The following is a 23,035-nucleotide window of genomic DNA, read 5'->3' as shown; positions in this document are numbered from 1 at the left end:
AGATAAGTGACCTCCATGTAAGTGATGTGAAGCTATAAATGCTGCCAATTTCCTTCACAAGGTAAAACAAATACCTGTAAAATAGAGTCGCCATATAAAAGAAGTGCTGTAACGACACCCAGCTTCCATTCTCCTATGTACTTTTTGAAGCTGTAGTGCAAGATTCCTTTTCCTGAACATCAGATTTCAGATGTCTGCAATGTAAGAATTAAGCGAAGGAAGCTCCTGAACAATAAGGGATACAGCTAGCACAAGGTATGTTTACTTTATTTCTACAGAAGGAACAGCTTCAGAGAATTATATAAGGTTCTTAAAATTGTATGTTTAAAAAAAAGTTGGCTAAATGAGCAAATATATCTGATTTTTTTTTAAGTATCTGATTATAGACCATAAGGAGCAGGAAAGGTAAGAAGCCCAGGCCATGTGGCTTAGATGGCTGGAGAGTCCTTCTGTGCTCCAAAAGGTTGCCAGTGTGATCCTCAGTTGGGGTATGTGTGAGATGCAACAATCTCTGTTCCTCTCTCACAGGTCCTTGGATAAAGGTATAAAAAAAAAAAAAAGGAAAGCCTGCTTTAGTCCCACTAAAAAGTGAAGGTAACTCTCCCAATTGTTCTGACTGCATATGTGCATATATAGACATAGATCTAGACACAGACACTTAAAGGGTAAAAGCATACCAAGAATCTAAGAGAATTCTATTGTATTACTTAAGGGTCATCATTTCTAAACCTTTGAGCACTAGGGTGGAGGGAAGGATCTTAAACTTTCTGTTTCCCGATCCTCAAAACCTAAAATTTACGAAAATGATAGTATTTTCAAAACATTTCATATTTTTCACCTAACTTCGTTGACTTAATCCCATGAAAATGTACCTTCTGAAAACCAAAACCAATGCCTGAGTCAGAGAGGTTTTCCACCTTCATAGATGAGTTTATCCCTTGACTTGGAAGGACTGGGGAAATGATTCTGCCTCATGAAACACACTTTAGACGGAGGACTCAGAAGGAGGAGGGAGTGAGGAGCCGAGGGCTGCGCTGAGAGAACCGAGGCCTCGCCAGGCACTGCAGGGAAAAGCCAGGCAGGGGGCAGCCCGTATGTTCCACTCAACACCTTGAAGATGCTTTCAAAGAGCTGTTTTAACACCACTGCCCAAGGGTGCTGCTTGGTTAGTAACCCTGTCAAATGCACTAGCTATGCTGGTAGCACCATTTGCCTCTGCCTTTGAGTTAAGGATCAGAAAAGAGATGTAACAAGAATTAGAAGGCAACAAAATACCGGTTCTCTTTTTTTTTCTGATGAAAAGCTCTAAGAACAGGACCCTTGTCCCCAACACTGTAGTTATTCTCTAAAATAGTCATAAGTCCTAAAAATTCATTATCTAAAATTGTATTTAATTTTATTTACTCTTCTAAACTTTGCGATCAATTTTATCTAAAACCTAAGAAGCTTCTGAGTTTACACTTTATAGATAAAATGATTTTTCTGAGTTTTTCTAGGTTTTTCCCCCATCTCACCAACTGGGAATTCAGCAGTGGGGGAACTATGTTTTAAGTCTTTGATTTCTCCAGTACATACAGTGTGTGAACTGGAGACGATCTTGCCATAAATATTCCTGAATAAACATTGAGAGAAAAGCAATTCCCATGTTGAGAAAGCCATTTGCTTTTTCCGTAAGATATCGTGACAGATTGTGCAACCAACAGCCCCAATCAAAAATACCTGCAGGTACTGCTTTTCTGCATCACTTCTGCCCTGTGATAGCCAGACAGCTTGCAAAATCCATCATTGCTGTACACGATAGGCCAGTCCACTATCTGGGCATTCCCCAACACGAAATTAGTATCTGTTAAAAAAAAAAAAAGGAGGAAGAGGAGAAGAAAGGGGCACATGAAACAAGATATTAGTTGAGATTCAATGAGGGCATAAATAATGTCAACCAATCCAGGTAATTTTGCTTCCCCTCCATCATACTCTCTTGAAAAGGAAAATGGCCCTTCAAGACTACAAAACAATAGTAATTTAGAGTGAATAATTTGAATGCAAATGCTAATGTTGCTATACTCCACAAAGAAATTAGCAAACACGCTCAACCAACCAACCAATGAATCCTACAGAAATCCAGCGATTCCTATGAGACATTTTCTAGTCTGAATTTTTCATCTCAATCAAAGTATTTTGGTAATAAACAAGAAAGAATCCAAGAAAATTTCTTCTGGGCTCCATCCAGCATCTTAGGCTTGTCAGTCTTTTAGCCAGAGGCTACAAATTGGCCTTGGAGACCCTGATTAACATTTCCCATCCTAGGAGGAGAAGGCCTTCTTAGAGAGGCAGGGCCGGGGGCACAGGATTGCCTCTTGGAACACACACTCCACAGACAGCCCTCTTCTTGGCAAGAAACAGATGAGCCCCTCCTAATACTAGAACTTTGGTGAAGATGCTTACAGAACAAAACCTTCCTGTTGACTTTGAGATTTTTGTAGCCACAGAGGTTGCATTTCGGAGCTCCTTCACAGAGCACCAGCCCCACCATTCACCTCTGTCACAGGGATTAAGCAGGCCAGATATGTTTGGCTGCTTGGTGTATTCTAACCACTTTCCAGGCTTTTGAAGATCGAGTCCCCCACACTTTTTATGCTCAGGAAATCAATCTTCCCTCTTTTCTTTTCAAGACCTTAAATTAAGCCAATAATATCCAGAATTTAAATGTAATCATTATTTTAGCTTGGCTCTCTCTTCTGCACAGAAGAGTCAGCCGTTCCAAAAAAAGAAGAAAGGAAAGATGGAAGGTAGGGAGGGGAGTGAGGGAAGGGAAGGGAGGGAGGGAGGGAGGGAGGGAAGAAGCAGGGGAAGGGAAGGGAAAGGAAGAGAAGGGAAGGGAAGGGAAGGGAAGGGAAGGGAGGGAGGAAGGAAGATGGAAAGCAGTCACATACCCTTCTTGCAAATGGAACGGCATTTTGTTTTCATGTGCATACTACTTAGAGTAAAATAACAATGACACATGAATATAATGTCCTCAGTTATTTGGGTGGTTAATTTTGTTCTAGTATATAACATTTATAATTTATTCACAATAGGTACCCATTCCTTCCTTTCTAATGGGGAGGAGGAGGGAAAGGAAACAGGAAAAAGTAAATACAGTAATCTATTCTTGAAAATGCCTATTTAAAAGAAACATAAAACACAGCTTTCATGAAGTTCATCTGAAAACCTGCCAATTTCATAAACATGCTTTTAATGAAAATCCTTAACCAGTCCTTCCTTCCGTCTCTCCCATGTATTCTTAAACACAGCAGACCTTGGAGATATTGCATGTTTGGCTCCAGACCACCACAATAAAGTGAATATCACAATAAAGGAGGTCATGATTTTTTTTGGTTTCCCAGTGTGTATAAAAGTTATGTTCATACTAAACTATAATCTATTAAGTATACAATAGCATATTTCTAAAAAAAAAAAACCAACAATGCACATATCTTAATTAAAAGATAAGTTATTTCTGAAAAGTGCTACCATCATATGCACCTTCAGCAAGTCATATCTTTTTGCTGGTGGAGGGTCTAACTTCAACATTGTTGGCTGCTGACTTATGCAGGTGGTGGTTGCTGAAGGTTGGTATGGCTGAGGCAATTTCTTAAAATAAGGCAACAATGAAGTAGTTTACTGTATTGATTGACTCTTCATAAACAATTTCCCTGTAGCATGTGATGCTATTTGATAGCATTTACTCACAGGACTTTCAAACTTGGAGTCAATCCTTTCAAACGCTACCACTGCTTTATCAACTACATTTATGAAACATTCTAAACTCTTTGTTGTCATTTCAACAGTCTTCAAAAAATCTTCAACAGTAGATTCAAGGAACCACTTTCTTCATCCATAAGAAGCAACTTTTCATCTGTTCAAGTTTCATCATGAGATTTCAGTAATTCAGTCACATCTTCAGGCTCAATTCTATTTCTAGTTCTCATGCTATTTCCATCACATCTGCACTCACATCAACTTTTTCAAACTCTTGTTAATGTTGCTATTTTGACCTCTTCACATGAATTACAAATGTTTTCAGTGACATCTGGAATGGTGAGTCTTTTCCAGAAATTTTTCACTTTACTGTGCCCATAGAAATTACTATCTATGGCAAGTACAGCCTTAAAAAATATACTTTTTAAATAAGAATTGAAAATCAAAATTACTCCTTGATCCATGGGCTATAGAATGGATGCTGTGTTGGCCACGAAAACAACATGCATCTCATTGTACATCTCCATCAGAGCTCTTGGGTGACCCGGTGCATTGTCAAAGAGGAGTAGTATTTTGAAAGAAATATTTTTCTGTGAGCAGTAGGTCTCCACAGTATGCTTAAAATATTCAGCAAAATAGGTTGTAAACAGATATCCAGGATTTGTTTTTCATTTTATAGAGCACAGGCAAGGATTTTCAAAATGATAAGTGAGCACTGGCCTCAACATCAAGTCACCTGCTGCATTAGCCCCAAACAAGAGAGTCAGCCTGTCCTTTGAAGATTTGAAGCCAGCCCTTGACTTCTCCTCTCTAGCTATGAAATTCCTGGATGGCGTCTTCTTTCAATAAACAGCTGTTTTGTCTACATGGGAAATCTGTTGTTTTGTGTAACCATCTTCACTAATTACCTTAGCTAGATCTTCAGGATAACTTGCTGCAGTTTTTACATCAGCACTTCCTGTTTCACCTTCCACTCTTACATTATGAAAATGGTTTCTTTCCTTAAATCTCAGGAAGCAAGCTCTGCTGCTTCCAACTTTTCTTCTGCACCTTCCTCACCGCTCTCAGCCTTCCTAGAGTTACAGAGGGTTAGCACCTTGCCCTGGGTTAGGCTTTGGCTGAAGGGAATGTTGTGGCTGGTGCAACCTTCTATCCAGACCACTAAAACTTCCTCCATATCAGCAATAAGGCTGTTCTACTTTCTTCATTTGTTCACTGGAGTAGCACTTTTAATTTCTTTCAAGAACATTTCCTTTCCATTCACAACTTGGTTACCTGTTTCGTGCAAGAGGCCTAGCTTTCTGCCTATCTTGCCTTTCAACATGTCTTCCTCACTAAGCTTAATCATTTTTAACTTTTGATTTAGAGTGAGAGACATGTAACTCTTCCTTTCACTTGAACACTTAGAAGCCATTATAGGGTTATTAATTGGGCTAATTTCAATATTATTATGTCTCAGGGAATAGGGAGGCCTGAGAAGAGGGAGAGGGACAGAGAATGGCCGGTCATGACGCAGTCAGGACACACACATTTATCAATTAATTTCACCATGCTACATGGGTGCTTTTCATGGCACCCTAAAACAATTACAATATAACATCAAAGATCCAAATATAACAATAGCAAAAAATTTTTTAATTTTATAAGAATTGTCAAATTGTGACACAAATTTGATACAAAGTGATACAAAGTGAACAAATGCTATTGAAAAGAGCACCATAGACTTGTTTAATACAGGGTTACCACAGACCTTCAATTTGCACTTAAAAAAGCAATATCTGCAAAGTCCAATAAAATGAAGTGCAAAAAAGCAAGGTATACCTGTGCTTTCTGAGTACCCACTAGGTCCCAAGCACAATGCAAGACCCTGGTAATAAGTACCTTGATAAAACATGGTCCATGCACTCCAAGAACTTATTAGAACAAATAGACATGTGCACAACTAACTAATGAAACAGTTGAGGAAATGATTAATTCTGTTTGATGGAAAAAAGAACTGTGATTCAGAGGGACACATTTGAACTTGCTCTAGGCTAGAAGGCTGAGTAAGATTCATTTAAACATTTTGAATACCTAATATGTAACTACTACAGATGATGCAAAATGATATTTATAAAAATGAAAATATGATGCCTGTCTTTGGTAAATTTAAGAGGTTGTAGAAGGAAGAGAACATTCTATAAAGAGGATTCAGCATAAGTAAAGGTCTGGCAGCAAGGAATGCATAGCAGATAAAGCACAGGCAGCCAGAAAGGGGAAGAATGGTGAGTCTTTTCCAGAAATTTTTCAATTTACTTTGCCCATAGAAATTACTATCTGGAATGGTGAGTCTTTTCCAGAAATTTTTCAATTTACCCTTTATGTGGGTTTTCTCTCCCTGAGCAAATTCACATTTCTTGAACTGAGTAACTAAGCCTTGAAAGAAGAAAATTCACTAAATTACCCCTATGTGGATCTGAAGTTTAATCAGATTAACTATTTCTCTTGATTCCTGAAAATATAATCAATTTCTCTCAGAAGACCTAGAGTAGGAGAGAAAAACTGAGTGAAATTTTAGATAGCTAATGTCCCACTAAGAATATGTGCTAAGAGAATTGTAGCCAGTTACATCGATAATGGTTTGACTACATTTGTTTATCTTCTTTCCTATCCTGTGCCTCACTAAAATAAAAGTAAATAAATTTAAAAGGTAAAAATCCACACACACACACAAAAAACTAGAGTAAAAATATTTTTTAAAAAATGACTATAGAAGCAGGAAAATATAGGAAACAAAGAAGTTTTTTTTTAATACTCAGAGAGATTCAGGAGATATTATGTCCATAAGACAAGAGCAGAACACTATAGTGTGTGGGGCAGGCGGAGGGGACCCATTAAAAAACAAACAAGAGCTCCTGAAAGTTTACAGTGAGTAAAAATTTAAAATTCAACATAAATGTTAGAAGATAAAATGAAGTCTCACATAGTATAGTACAGAAAGAGAAGGAGACAAGAAATGTAAGAACAAAATAAGACGTAGAGGATCAATCCAGGAAGGATAAAATGCATCCTAATAAAAACAACAGAAAGAAGAACATGCAAAAAGGCCAGTAGACGTTTAAAAGCTTTTAAACATCAAAGGTAAGGGTAGTGTAATGATACTTTCAGGTATACAAAGACCCAGGTGATTTATTTCCCATATATCTTTTCTTAGGGAGTTAGCTGATAATGTATAACAGCAAAAATGTGGGAGTAAAGCAAGAAAGAAGACAACATGGGACCTAGGAAAAAAAGTGGCTCCGAATTTAGAAAGCAGAGGGGAAAGCTAGTAGAAAGTTTTCAATACATAATGGTCCAGAGAACAGAAGTTTCAGAAGAGAGTTATCTATGGATGAACATAAAAATTCAATAGAGCTGTATGATTTGGAGGCAGGAAAGGTAATTAGGAACATTTAAAAAAAGCTGTGCAACAAAGGAACCCAAAATATACTATATCACATCATTGTCATAATAATGTAAACATCTTATTAATTTCCAGTTTTTTTAAATAAACATATAGTCAAGCATGGAATGTTTGATTATAAGTACCTGAATATAACTTCATCAATTGTGATACTATAAAAATACAAATGATTAGCTGAGAGAAATAAAAGAGAACAATCATGACATGGCGTCTCGAGCTGCTATAATAAAAAAGAAAGGTATTAATATTTTACTTAAAATTGTAAAAATAACCAATAAGGGAGCAATATAATCTTAGGAGGTAGAAAGTAAATACAGTGAGCTAAAACTCAGCTAACTTAACAGAAGCCACTAGATACTTAAAATTAATATAATTAGAAAGAGAGGTAAACACGCTTTGCCTCCACAAACTATAGCAAAAAATACCACTAGATCACAAAACAAACATCACCCAGAATTGTCAGAAATTTGAGCTGCGTAAAAGTCCAACAACCAAGGATTTAAAGAAGCCACATTCATCCAGATGGGTAGGAGGGGAGGAGATGTAGAGAGGGCCAGAGAGGCGTGGAGACAGAATGGCTCGGAGTAGTACGGAGACGGGAATGAGAGATCCCACATCCACATGTGGTAGATGAAAAATGAGAGGGATACCTCAGGAGGGAGGTATCCCAGCCCCAGTCCACATGACCCAGCCCAGAGTTCCAGCACCAAGAAGACAAGTCCCCATAACTTCTGGCTGTAAAAAACAGAGGGTGTTGGGTCAACAGGAGAAACTGGGATTCTCAAGAGACTCCTCTTAAAGGGCCCATGACAGACTTAGGATTCACACTGACCCATTCCCTCTGGGATTCAGCAGGAGGGCAACAGCTGGAAGGGCACTAGTAGCATATGGAAAGAAAGGGAAGTGCGAATACTGGGAGACAGCATCCTCCCAGACAAAACTCCAGAGGCCAGGCAGCAGCATTGTCCCCTCTGCAAGCCCTCTCCCACATAGAGCCACAGAGCGGTGACACAGGTTGCCCTGCCCTGGCTATTCCCTAAGGCTCTGCTATATACAACTTAACAGGTGAGCTTTTCTACAATAGGCTCCACTACTAAGACAGGGAGAGAAAGCACGCTACCTGATACACAGAAACCAACACAGGGAGGCTGCCAAAATGAGGATACAAAGAAATATGGCCCAAATGAAAGAACAGAACAAAACTTCAGAAAAAGAACTAAACAAAATGGAGGTAAACAACCTGCCAGTAGCAAAGTTCAAAACACTGGTCATCGGGATGCTCCAGGATATCAGTGGTGACTTCAATGGCATAAAAAAGACCCAGGCAGAAATGAAGGTTGCACTAAGTGAAATAAAGACAAATCTACAGAAAACCACAGTGGAGGGAATGAAGCCAAGAATCAAATCAACAATTTGGAACACAAGGACGGAAAAGCATTCAATCAGAACAGCAGGAAGGAAAAAGAATTCAAAAAAGTGAAGATAAGCTTAGGAATCTCTGGGACATCTTAAAACATACCAACATCTGAATCACAGGGATGCCAGAAGGAGAAAAGGAAGAGCAAGAAATTGAAAGCTTATTTGAAAAAAAACAATGAAATAAAACTCTCTCAATCTGGTGGAGGAAATAGACATACAAATCCAGGAAACACAGAGAGTCCCAAACAAGATGGACCCAAAGAGGACCACACCAAGACACATCATAATTAAAATGCCAAAGGTTAAAGATAAAGAGAGAATCTTAAAAGCTACCTACAAAGGAGTTCCCCTAAGACTATCAGCTGATTTCTCAAAAGAAACTTTGCAGGCAAGAAGCACTCAAAGTGATGAAAAACAAGGACCTACAACCTAGATTACTCCATCCAGCAAAGCTATCATTTATAATGGAAGGACAGATAAAATGCCTCCCAGACAAGGTAAAACTAAAGGAGTTCATCATCACCAAGCCATTATTATATGAAGTGCTAAAGGAAATTATATGAGAAAAAGAAGAAGATCAAAACAGTGAACATTAAAACAGCAATAAATTCACAAGTGTCAATAATTGAATCCAAATAACAAACTAAGCAAAGAAACAGAACAGAGACAGAATCATAGATATGGAGATCTTTTGGAGAATTATCAGCTGGTGGGGGGGAGGATGGGAAGAAAGGTGCAGAGATTAAGAAGTACAAATTAGCGGGTACAAAATAGACAGAAGGGATGTTAAAAACAGTATAGGTAATGGAATAGCCAAAGAGCTTATAAGCATGACACATGGGATATGAACTAAGGAAGGGATTGCTGGAGGGAATCGGGAATACCAGGTGGAGGGGGTAAAGAGGAAAAATTAGAACAACTGTAATAACATAATCAGTAAAACATTTAAAAGAAAAAACTAGAAATAGTTGTGATGCGTACTATTTAGAGACATGGAAGAAACAGCTAAAATTAGAACATGTGGCCTTTGTTGAGCAGGATGAGCAAAAAGACAACATATAAGATGGTTGTTTCTCTTTACAAGCTCTTCAGTTTGATTTTTTAACCATGAGCATATATTACTTTGATAAAAATAAGTATATTCTTAATTTTTAATGAATTTAATCAGAAAAGATTAGGCTATTGATTAAATGTTTCATTTACTAAAAAATGAGAACAGGAGATATTTCAGGCTCCAGATATCACTGCAATTTCTCATAAAAGTATTCTGGGCATTCGTTAAAGGTATTCATCACTCTTCAAGCGTTCCCACTGTCCCTGGGGTACATATTCACCTACAGCACTATGAGGGAGCAACAAGGTAAGTCCACTAGCATCTTCTTCAACTTTAGAGAGGAAACAGAAAAATAAGGAGTGCCATAAGAATAGAATCATCAGCCTATTGACCATCCACTCAGAGGATTTCTCACCATAATTTTAAAATTCCAAAATAGTTTCCCCTACTGCTAACCCAAGCAAGATACGAGAGCTTGCAGGGAGCAAGATCCCCATGGTGTGACAGGAGGTCTAGGCATTCCTCGTTATCCAAGGCCTTCAGTGAATAGAGGAAAGGATTCTAGTCCCAGTCAGAAAGCCATCTGTCTCCACCAGGAAAGAAATTCTTCCTCCCTCACCTGGCCGAGCACACACAGGTGAACCCTGCTCTCCTTGGCTAGAAAAGGAGCATATTCTGGATTATCTTCCATTTATAAACTACAAACAATTGGCCTGAAAATAACCTTTCCAGAACACAATCTGTTACAAGTTCAGAGTTACCCATGCAAATGCCATAACATTACATCTATCAGTAGGATCTAAGGGAAGCCATACAAGCTATATTCCACACATTAACAAGAATGGGTAGCATTTATTGATATTCATTCTGTGCCAGGCTCTGCTCTAAGTGTTTAATTACATATTAAGATTTTTTAACCTTTACAACAATCTTTATGAGGTGGTATTATTTTACTGAATGCAGCGTCACAGATTTCATTTTATTCATGGAGAAAAAGAGCTTCTAAGGACACAGTCAATCATTGCAGATTAGAGTTAGGATTGAACCTGGGTCTATCTGGCTTCAAAATCCATGCTTTTAATCATCCCTATTGCATAGTCTCCTTCTTACTACATTTCAAATACTAAAATCAGACCATTTATATGAAAATCTGTGTAACAGCTAGTATTTATGTGCCTTCCTATGAAAATACTAAGTATAATAAGACCTGAATGGATAAGTCAACATGGCCATCATCGTCATCACATATTATGATCCTACTTGTGATACACAATGATGCCCTCAGGGAATCCTGAGGTGGGTAGAAGTAATGGTCTCACCTATAAATGCTTGGGTTCTCCTGTCACTCTTGGAGATGTTTTGTCTCTTCCCTCACTTACAGACTATTGCCTCTTCTTAAAATGTATTGTATTGGTGTATTTCTAGAACAGTCCTACTTCCACACAGCAACAGGAGAGGTGCAGAAGAGGGGAGGATTTGTGCCTGGATCCCCGTTTGAGAATCAGGGTACACAGAGAACACCACACTGCTGACTCAGAGGTGTTGCACAGCAAACCTCATTGTGTTAGCGCTACTGAGTCTCCCTCACCTCCCACAGGGCCTGCGAAGAAACCAGGAGTTCCCAGCTGCCCTGCTGCTGTTGAAGTTCATGGACAGATATCATATTGGAAGTAGGTGACCAAAAGCCATGTTTTATCAAACTACACAAGCCGAAGACCAACTTGGGGGTTCAGGCTCATATCAGAGGTGAGCTGCGGGGCCAGTGAGAGCCTATATTATTAGCAAGTTATGGGGCAGGGATGGAGGTGGGAAAGAGGGAGGGAGAGAGAGAGAAAGAGAAAGAGAGAGAGAGAATATCTAGGGAATATGTAGGGTTGGGACAAGACTCCAAGTTCTTTTCCACCTGAAGAACGGAACCTAGGTGCACCAGCTGCAAATTTGACCCCACAGATCAGTTGGTCACACAGTGACCAGCACATCAGGGCTATTGCTAGAGACCAAGAAACTAGAGGGGGGAAATAAGGCCTTGCACCTGGGGATCTGAGGCTCCAGAAGCTATGCAAGGCCTTGCCTCTACCCCACATGCCATCTTGGAGAGAAGTGATGGGATGGGTAGAATTGGCATCTAAATCCGAGAGAGACCCAAAAAGACTACCTGAAACTGGAAGAGCTCTAGATACCACTAACGGGGAAGTTCAGAGTCCCCCTTGCTGCTCAGTAATGTGGGAGCCTACAAGGGAGAGAAGATCCACTAAATAAAATAAAGTGAACCTTGCTGGGTCTGATTCAATCTGCCATCATGCCTCCTGACATATGTTTGCCTAAAGAATAAAAAGGCTCAGAAAGTGGAAATCTATTAAAAAGTGCCTAGATGCTGGCACAAGGTCTCCATGAGAGCAACTTTGCTTAGTCAAGGCTTCTGAATTCCTCCAGGTGGTTGGCTATATTCCTGCTGATTACAGATGCCAAACAAGAAGGTTCTAGTGAAGTGAATCTGACTTTCTGGCCAAATGGAGCAACATGCTTCTACTTCCAAACAACTCTGGGATTATTTATTGTTTCCAAACTCAGTAAATGAAAATGTTATTTTGAAGCCAAGCAAACCTTAATTAGGAAAGTAATCCACTGCATGAACAAAACATCAAAAAACATAGCCTCCCAAGTCTGCATCGATATTGGCCTAATCTGGAAACAAGGTATTGGAGAGTTTAAACTGCGAACTGTTAGGGTACCTGCCATTGTTCACTGAGGAAGAGGGTGTTGTCTTCGTCGCATCATGCTCATCATCAAGACAACATGCACTGTATTAATAGTCACTGGGTCATTACCCCGTGAGGTAGACAGGCACTAGTACTAACCCATTTTTATAGATATTGAAAGAAAGCTTAGCAATTCGAAGAAAATTTTCTTAGATCATGCAATTAAAAGAGCTGGGACAGCCTAATGCTGTATTTAGTCAGGGTTTTCCAGAGAAACGTAACTAATAAGAGGTAGATACCTAAAAAGATTTATTGTTAGGAATTGGTTCACGTGATTATGAATGCTGGCAAGTCCCAAAACCTGCAGTCAGCAATCTGGAGACCCAGGAGACCCAGTGGCGTAGTTGTAGCTCGAATTTGAAGCCTGAAAACAAAGAGAGCTGATGATTCAAACTCCTGTCCAAAGGCGGGCAGGCTCAAGAGACCAGGAAGAGCCACTGTTTCAGTTCAAACCCAAAGGCAAGAAAAAATCAATGTCTCAGCTCTAAAGCAGTCAGGCAGACCAAATTCCCTCGTACTCAGGGAAAAGCAGCCATTTGTTCTATTCAGGACTTCAACTAGCTGATTGGAAGAGGGCCATCCACACTAGGGAGGGCAATCTGCTTTACTCAGCCTACCAATTTAAATATTAATCTCATCCAAAAACATGCTCACAGAAACACCCAGAGAATGTCTGACCATATATCTGGGCATTCCACATCCAGTCAGGTTGACACATAAAATTAACCATCGCAAACACCAAAGCCGATACTCCTAACTATATAACATTCTGCAATAATGTTTAACGGAATCAGTACAACCACAGCTCACAAATTCTGCAACTTTCTCAAAGTCATTGATAGGACTCCGGGACTCTAGGTTTGACAGAACAGAGTTATCTCTTTAAAGCTCTACTTCAATAAAGAATTTTTACAAGGTCAACATGTGCCTCCCTGTGAAGCTTCCACTTAGATGAAGTAGGGTCCACCCACTTCCAGAAAGAAGTGCTGCAATGAATACTTTTGACCCCTTCCGTCATCCCCCACACTAATTCCTCCCTATGTGCACTGATCGGCTATCAGCAGGTATCACAAGAGCAAGAGGAATCCACTCCGTATGCCTTGGCTTCTCAGACACGCCTGTGCCCCAGCAAGGTGAGGGAAGAGAGGGCTTGAGCTACTTGCCTCCCTGGGATATTCGGAACCCACTTGAGACAGGCTCACCAGGGGTAGCTCCAGCCCAGGGGTAGGTCAGTAGCTCATGATCCAAGCCCAGGGGTAGGATCAAGCTCATGATCCAAAAGTCAAAGCGTAGGTTTAAGGAGGGAGACAGGTGGCACTGCCATGATTTCCCAACCCATTTTAACAGGCATTAAGCTGATACTGTAGTTAGATCCTCATTGGACTCTTTCAGACAGTCTTCAGTTGAGTAAAAACGTAGAGGAATGGGAGTAAAATAGGCTCCAACACATTAACGAATATCAAAGCTCCAAGATTTGAGAGTATTGGGATGCCACCCAGCTGCCTCCCTTCTGGCACTGCCGAGTCACACTGGCGAGACTCTTCCCCAAGAACCCACAGAGGAAGAGTCAAGACAATCCCTGTCAGGACACCGCTGGGGCTTTGTAAGTCCTTTTCATTTTCTCTCCCCTTTTTAAAACATACACTATATATATATGAGCTACATATGTATATATCAGAAGAGGCCAACCCCTTGCATGGCTCGGCCCTCAGCTCTATGATAGCTGATATTGTCAAAGATCACGATAAACAGTTGAGTGTCCATAAACACTAGGAACCCCTCCATAAAAACCTGTGCCTCCTTGCATTCATGCCCTTTTTGAGTCCTCTCCCCTTGAATCTGGGAGTGTCTGAGATTTGAAAAGGCAGTGGAATAGATGCCATGTCAATCCCAAGCCTAGGCATTCAGGTCTGGCAGCATCTGCTTCTGCGCCCCCAGGAGCCTGAGCTGCCACGTGGGAAGGCCGGCCCTACCACCGGGGAGGCTGGGCAGACACTCTGCAAGCAGAGGCCGCCCAGTAAGAGAGAGGCCCCCAGATCATGTGAAGCAGCTCTGAGGAACCTCGTCAGCAATGAAAACCAATGGAAGAATGAGGAGTAAAAGACACCCTGTTAGTTCACCCTTCCTCTTCCCTTTCCCCAGAAACCCCTGCAGTTCCCAGAGTGCCAACTAAAAGAACAATGGGAACACCAAGTCAGGTTCTAGTGGTAGTGTTGGCCCTAATGAGCTGGGGTTCCTCCAGCTCTGCAGGCCTCACTAGGGGCACATTAGAAGACCTCCATGCTTCTGGCTGCAATAAACATGGACTCGCTAAGTAACTAGATTCTTAACAACAAACCAGATATATCTCTGCAACCTGCAACCAGCTCACCCATGAGGCGTAATCAACTGATCATTACTCTGAAATATCACCTCTTTAATGCTGGACTCTGTAAAGCCTGGGTCACTTTAAAAATAGCAGAACTAAGAAACACAAATTGGTAGTTACAAAATAGTCACGGGGAAGTAAATAAAACATAGGAAAGGTAGTCAGCAATATTACAATAACTCGGTATGGTGCCGGGGGGTACTGGAAATATTGAGGGGAATACTCGGTAAAGTATATGATTGTCTAATCACTAAACTGTGCACCTGAAACCAATTCAAGATAAAACTTAAGTAAATTAATTAATAAATAAAAACAGAACCACCTTCTAAACTTAACGAAGTGGGAATTGGCATATTTCCGGTGAACCATGTTGTATTGGGTTATTGCTCAATAGAATAGTTTGGGTTTACAGACATGATGTGATATGCAATATAAAATAAAAATGTACTGTAATGCCAAGGGATTCTACAGTAGAAATAAATTACACATTGGTGTGTCCGTTTATATATAGGGGCAATACCTAACTGTGTCTTTGGAACCAGTAAAACCCAGGCAGGTAAACACATAGTCTCTTAATACATGCATGGCTTTCGCAGGTTGAATGTGTAACTTCCAGTGTCTTATCGTGAAGCAGTAAGCCTACCACCAAATTCATATTTTCTAAACTGATCACGTCCCTCCCACATTGTTCAGTAAGATGTGCGGGTTCAACCTGGCTGCCCTTGGCCATGATTTATTCATTGGCTCTCATCTAAGAGGTCTCCAGGTCTCTAATGCAAATTAGCCAGCTTCTGCCTCCTTCTGGTGCCTTTTTAACCCTCTGAGGGTCTTTAGCTGATAGACAGCACACAGCTAAACATAAGGTTTCCTAAATTCAACCTTCCTCAGCCCACACTCAGTTTTCCTCCTTGTAAAATAAACATTTTTCTAAAAGTTAGAATGAATGCCCTCCCCACCATGTAAAGTTTCTTCAGCTGATGGGGCAGGCGCCAAACTACACTGTATAAGTCAGGGGTGTCAAAATCATTCCACACCTATCATTTGCCCATAAAACATAACACAGAAATATTCTAAAAAGAAATTATTAGAAAATCGCTTTTCATCATAATTACCACAAATAACAAAGGAGAAACGAACTAAAGCGATGACTTAGAAAGGTGACTCAGTTTGGGCAATTACACAGATAAAAGGTACCTTCATCAAGTAGTTCACACAAATTTATTATTCCCTGCCAACATTTGTTATTTAGAGGGCTACAGTAAAAATTTCACAATATGCTTCTAATGACTTCAGATGTTTTACTTACAAGATAAAATGTCTTCACGACACTTCACAAAGTTATAGATTACTAAGGATATTAGTGCTTTACAAAAAAAAAAAGTTGGAGTAAAAATATATCTTCCTTTATTTTAAAACAATAGAAAAATAATGACTGAGATAAATGATGAGAATAAGAGGTTTCTCTAAGCACTAAACAAAGACCAGAAGAATGTGGGAGACATGGATCACCTCTTCGCACAACCACATCAAAATTACAACTAAAATATAGAACAACCATCACTCAGAAACATCAGAAATCAAGTTGAATGGGAGTCTGACAACTACAGAATTAAAGAAACCACATTCATCCAGACTGGTAGGAGGGGCACAAACACGGAACAGGCTGGTCTCTCTCTTATGTGTGGTGGATAAAAATTCAGGAGGGCTATCTCAGGAGCAAAGAGTCCCAGCGCCACACAAGGTCCCACAACGCAGGGTTCCAGTGCCAGGAAGATACATCCCCACAACTTCTGGCTGCAAAAACCAGCAAGGATTGAGTCAGTGGAAGAAACTTCTGGAGCCCCCAAGCAGTTCCTCTGAAAGAACCCACGTGGGACTCACCGTCTCAGACTTAATCGCATGGACCTCCAGCACAAGGTTAGCAGCCCGAAAGGCACCAGTGGCATAGAGCGTGAAACTGAAGGGCCTGGCATCAAGGTGAGCAGAATCCACTGTCCTTTATCTAAACCCTCCCCCAACAGAGCTGGCAAAAGGGTGCCATATCTGAGACTCCATCAATCTGGCTAACACCCTTTGACCTGCCTTGATGGTCCCCAGAGACTTCACCCAACCCATTCTTATGGGCTCTCACAAACTGCTTCTCCATATGAATGGCTTGTCTTGGCTCATGCTTCCCAACTTCCTAAATCCTATCAAACAAGCAACAGCTGGCTTCAGTGGACCCCAGGCCTGGCACTAGCACCACCCAGCCTAGATTCACAGCTTGACTTTGCCTAGGAATCTCCAAGCCCAGCACAAGTAGCAGGCATCTCAAATAGCTTTATAGCTCCGTTGGCATGCCCCTAGGCCACCTTGGAGACCCCAGGGCCAGAGCACCCAATGGACAGGTACAGAAGACATCAGAGCACCACCACCCTGCCCCTGCACAGCTGATCCTCCATGGAGGGTAGAGGAGGGTGGTCAGCGGTCATAGCCAATCCATGCAGCTGGCTGGCCTGGGTAAATCCTTCCCATTGATCTGCCACCAGCAACCAAGGCTCAGCTACAAGAGGAGGGTGTACTCAGCCAACACAAAGGGTGCACCTGGATAGGGAGGTTGTGCTACTGGACCCTACAGGACATCTACTACATTAGGCCACACTACCAAGCCACAGAGTAAAGCAGCTCTACCTAATACATAGAAACAAACTCAAGGAGGTTGCCAAAACAAGGAGACAAAGATATATGGCCCAAATGAAAGAACAGACCAAAACTCCAGAAAATGAGGTAAATAAAATAGAGATAAGCAATCTATCAGATGCAGAGTTCAAAACACTGGTTATAAGGATGCTCAAGGAACTTAGTGAGGACCTCAACAGCATAAAAAAGATCCAGTCAGAAATGAAGGATACACTAATTGAAATAAAGAACAATATACAGGGAAACAACAACAGAGCGGATTAAGCCAAGAATCAAATCAATGATTTGGAACATAGGGAATAAAAAACAACCAATCAGAACAATAAGAAGAAAAAAGAATCTAAAAAAACAAGGAAAGTATAGCAGCCTCTGGGACAACTTCAAGAGGTCCAACGTTCTCATCATAGGGGTGCTAGACAGAGAAGAGAGAGCAAAACATTGGAAATCTATTTGCAAAAATAATGAAAGAAAACTTCTCCAATTCAGCGAAGTTTCCTAGACATGCAAGTCCAGAAAGCACACAGAGGCCCAAGCAAGATAGATGCAAAGAGGCCCACCCCAAGACACATCTGAATTAAAATCCCGTTAAGTTAAGATAAAGAGAGAATCTTAAAAGCAGCAAGAGAAAAGCAGTTATTTATCTACAGGGGAGTTCCCATAAGACTATCAACTGATTTCTCAAAAGAAACTTTGCTGGTTACCAGAAACACTGAAAAAAAGAACAATCTCACAGTGACCAGCAGGGAGGAGGGAGGCAGATGAGCGCAGAAAGCGGCAGAAGGGTGGTCAAGGAACTTGTGTAAAGGACCCATGGACAAAGCCAAAGTGGGGAAGGACTGAGGGTGGGACGTGGGGGGGGGGGGGGGGGGCGTGTTGCCGGGAAAATAGAGACAACTGTACTTGAACAATAAGAAAATAAAAAATAAAATTAAAATTAAAAATTATATATAATTACATATTGCTCATTAGAATTAGCAATATCTCACCACCTCACATCCATGAGAAGGGCTGTTGTCAAGAAGACAAGAAATACCAAATGCCCATCCTGTTGTCCATGTCTGTGGGTCATTGATGCATGCTCTTGTCTGGCCCCTCCCACTTCTTTCCACTGTTGTCTCCCTCCCTCCTCCTCTCTGGTCACTTTCCGGAGTGGGGACTGGGATGGGCAGAAGAGGGCAAAGGGGGGAAAACCGGGACAACTGTAATAGAATAACAACAAAAAATGATTTAAAAAATAAGAGAAACTTTGCAGGCTAGAAGGGATTGGCAAGAAATATTCAGAGTCATGAAAAGCAGGGACATACAGCCAAGATTGCTCTACCCATCAAAGCTATCATTTAGAATCAAGGGGCAGATAAAGAACTTCCCAGATAAGAAAAACTAAAGGAGTTCATCATTATCAAACCATTATTATATGAAATGTTAAAGGGACTTATTTAAGAAAAAGGAGATTAAAACAATGAACCATAAAATGGCAATAATGCATATCTATCAACAATTGAATCTAAAAAATAAACTAAGCCAACATAAAAAACAAAAACAGAATCACGGATACTGAGAGTGATTCGATGGCTGTGGGATGAGAAAGGGATGTGGAGGGACGGGTGAAGAGGTGAGGGGATTAAGAAGTACAAATAGGTAGTTACAGAATAGCCGTGGGGAAGTAAAGTACAGCACAGGGAATGGGGCAGCCAAAGAACTTGTATGCATGACCCATCAACTGAACAATGGTGTAGGGGTTGCCTGAGGGAGTGGGGGGTGCTGGGTGGAGGGGGAGATGGGGCAAAATCAGGACAACTGTAATAGAATCATCAACAAAATATAGTTTTTTAAAAGACCAGAAAACAATAGTTTGATTTGCCTGAACCTAAATAAAATCTATACCAAAAGTAATTTTTTTAAATCAAAAAGGAGAGAACAAGACTTGGTAATATTGGGGAGAAAGAAGAGGATAGGATAAAAAATAAGAAGCTTAGTTAATATCATACACTTAACTAAAATATCTAAATTCTTAATATCAGCAAGTCACTTTGTGGCTCTATTGTGTTTTCCAACAGTAAAATTCCATGAAAATCGCTCTTCTAAATTGTCAAGGGCCAAATCTTTGCACAATACAAACTGAGCTCTCTGGAGATTCAACAGTTATTTGCTTTGTCTATGATTTTAATATCCTACAAAAATACATTTTTGATTAAGTCAGTAAATTACAATGGGGAGAGAGATTTCAATTTCAAAGCAAACTCAAACACTGCATTTACTGGGTAGTTATTCCTAAGTACATGGTTTCTAAAGCATGACCTCAATCTTCAAGATTCAGCATCACATTAAAAGATTTTTAAAACAATAAAAATGGCAGGAAGGAATCAGCAGAAATAGGTAGGTGGGAAGACAGACAGATGGGGAAAGGAGAGAAGTGGATAACGGAGGGACATGGAATATGGGGAGAGGGGACAGGCCAGTAGAGAGTACAGGTGCAAGGCTGTGAGCCAGAGCTGAAGAACGGGCACCCAAGAGCAAGAGAGAGACTGACAGCCAAATCTAGGGGGTTAGGGTCCAAGGAAATAAAGGAGAAAGTAAGGAGAGAGACTGAGACCGAGAGTCAGAGGGAGATGCAGAGGAAGAAAACCGGAAAATTCAAAGAGAAGGCATCACTAGAGACAAATGAGAGGTCGGCATTGGAAAGTTGGGGGAGAGAATAATAGAGCTCATTCATACATGGGGACCCACAAAATGGCCTGGCCACATCACAACTTTAAACCTAAGTTAGTCTTCACAGGAAATGCTTCCTTGTCAAGAAGACCTAACACCAAGCACAGTGCTCCAACCCGGTGTTAGCTAGCTTCCCTCACCCAAGAGCACAGGACCTGCTAGCCAGCCTCCTAACCAAGCACCTCCATTGCTGTGTTGCCGCTTTTAATGTTCTGTAAAACTCACCCTTGCCCGACATCCCTCAAGAGGAGTGCTCCAGTGTGCTCACCCAGTGCAGGCATTGTTTTCCCTTAAATAAAGGGCATCAAACTTGCTCTATATTGTTTCACTTTTGTCATTTGACAGGAATAACAGAGAAACGTGGCACACTCAATGAAGTCGGCCAGAGCACAATCCCTGGACATTGTAGGTAGGTGAGAAAAGTATACAGTGGAATTTCATCCGACTGAAGGAGAATGACTAGAATTTAGAACCTCCTGTGCCTTTAAAAAGTATCAGTGGTCACTTCAAATAGGTGGATAGAGCACACCCAGTTATTTCCTGTCCCTGAACGGTGGCTGAAAAATTAAGTGGAATATACTCACAGCAACAAAGAGACGGGGGTTGCCAGCAGGCACGAGCTCTGTTTCTGAAAGCGAAAAGTAGATAGGAGAGAAGTGCAGCTGAAGAAGCCACGATTTAAAACTTCCAGAGGGATCTGGGCAACAGAGGGGGGTGTGGTAATGAAGCCAGCCGGTCTCTGGAGAGACTTAAGACACTGAAATGCTAGCTACTACCTGAGGCAGGAATGAGAAGTGAGCAAAAACTGGGAAACTAATTGAAAGTCTACAGAGAAAAAAGTCCACTCATTCTCTGACACACAGCCTCCTCCATCCACACACCCTGGCAGCCAGCCATTAACCCCTCAAGTAAAAAAATGCATGGGATTGTCTCGGAAAACAGTCGTTCCCAAACGGCGATGTCAATCATCATTGCTTGGAAGGCCAGCAAAGCACAGATAACTGGGCTTCAGCCCCAGGGATACTGGTTCATTGGGTATGAGGTAGGGTCCTGAGAATGTGCATTCCTAACAAGTTCCTAGAGATTTTATTACTAGACATTAACCAAAAGCAATTTAATTCACCTAATCTTTTTAAACCTCAGTTTCTACATTTGAAAATGAGAGTACTAAAAATACCCTCGGAACAGAATCATAGTGAAAATTAAAGCAGATGATGCATGGAAAACCTTTGGCATGCTGTGAGGCATGCAGGTGAGGGAGCCCATTAAATTTGTCCAAGGTCATAAAACCAACAGCTATACTTGATGCTTAGAACTAGTATTAGCTGGCGTCTAAAGTCCCTGATAAACTCCCAACTTACTTATGGGCTTACCTGATTTCTGAGGTTATGAAAGTGAAAAAAGAATTTTAAAAAAAACTGTGCCAGGGGCTCATCAAGCCTGAAGGTGATCACCTTGCTGAACTGAAAGCAAGGGCAGGCACACACCGCCTTCATCAGGCAGAACACAGGTGTTTTACTAGGTGGAAAGAAGCACCTGAATGCACACCCCCTTACCAAGTTCACCCTCATGATTGAAACTGGTCTGGACAAAAGGTTGAGAAAGTACTTCAGCTAGAGAACAAGTAACTGGTTCTGTTCACAGAGGCCTGGTCAGAAGATAAGGGCATGCTCAGATGGATAATTAACAGTGTTGTTGACAAAGGCATGGGTGCACATTGGCAGCGGTGTGCTGGTAAACTGCCTGGGGTGATAGGAGCTCTAACTTACAGCATCGGCCAATTCCTGAGGTGTAAATACTCCCGCCACAACAGATTTCAAGTCACCAAGGTGAAGACTCCAAACCAGGATTATGGAAGAGACGTGCATGATCAGATACTGAGAGGTAGTACACCAGCTCGCTGGCCCCAGCACAGCGCTGAGGAAACCCTCAGGGGCAGTGCAGTAACCCAGGGTTAGTAACAGTTGGAAACTTTAAGCCACCTAAACCTACCCAAACCCAAAGAGTGCAAGTGGAGATGCAAACTGTATTCAAGGGAAAGCAGCTAGGCTACGATGACATTGCAGGGAAGAAACTAGGAGAATAAATACCAAAACCACCCCCTCTCCCTCCTGTCTCACAGCAGTATGCCCCACAAGCCGAAGCCAGCCAGGAGCCAGAAATCATAGGAGCCTATTGACATAATCTATTAATATATAGGTCAGCCTCCCAGGATGCAGAGCAGGTTGGGAAAAAAAAAAAAAGGTATGCTCAACTTCACTAGCTATAATGGAAATGCAAATCAAAATCACAGTGAGATACTACCTTACACCTCTTTGAATGACTGTTATCAATAAGACAAAAATGACAAGTTTTGGAGAAGATATGGAAAAAAGACAACCCTTGTTCACTGCTCTCTTTTGAGCAGTGGGAATACAAATTGGTGCGGTCCCTGTGGAAAACAGTATGGAGGTTCCTCAAAGAATTAAGAATAGAGCTTCCACCCTGGCCAGGTGGCTCAGTTAGTTAGAGTATCATCCCATACAGCAAAATGTTGCAAGTTTGATCATCGTCAGGGCACATACCTAGGCTGCAGGTTCAAGCCCCTGTGAGCAACGAGTTGATTTCTCTCTCACTCTCTCTCTCCCCCAGCCCGCCTCTTCCCCTTCTTCTCTAACTAAAATCGATAGATATATCCTCATGTGAAGACTTTTTTAAAAAGAGTAGAGCTACCATATAACCTACCAATCCTTCTTCTGGGTATGTACCTGAAAATTTTGAAAACACTTATTCATAAAGATATATAGACCCCCATGTTCATTGCAGCGCTGTTCACAATAGCCAAGACATGGAAATAACCTAAGTGCCCTTGGCTTGGACGGATGATT

The 23,035-nt window shown here is 41.1% G+C and overlaps 1 protein-coding gene across 2 annotated transcripts in view; it reads right to left on the bottom strand.

Annotated features, from left to right (window-relative positions):
• KCNH1 (potassium voltage-gated channel subfamily H member 1) overlaps positions 1-23,035 on the bottom strand; it is a 311,369-nt gene that overhangs the window by 279,861 nt on the left and 8,473 nt on the right. For both annotated transcript variants that reach the window (XM_054562992.1, XM_054562993.1), the window contains exon 2: positions 1,720-1,843. In XM_054562992.1, coding sequence (XP_054418967.1) covers positions 1,720-1,843 — 124 coding nt within the window. The remainder of the gene's footprint in view (positions 1-1,719; positions 1,844-23,035) is intronic.

The sequence above is a fragment of the Pteronotus mesoamericanus genome, unplaced genomic scaffold (assembly GCF_021234165.1).
Source record: "Pteronotus mesoamericanus isolate MK-2021 breed Mesoamerican mustached bat unplaced genomic scaffold, CSHL_Meso_final scaffold_705, whole genome shotgun sequence".
Taxonomy (NCBI): domain Eukaryota; kingdom Metazoa; phylum Chordata; class Mammalia; order Chiroptera; family Mormoopidae; genus Pteronotus; species Pteronotus mesoamericanus.
The sequence above is the reverse complement of the archived record's forward strand: the minus strand, read 5'-3'. Positions and strand labels throughout refer to the sequence as shown.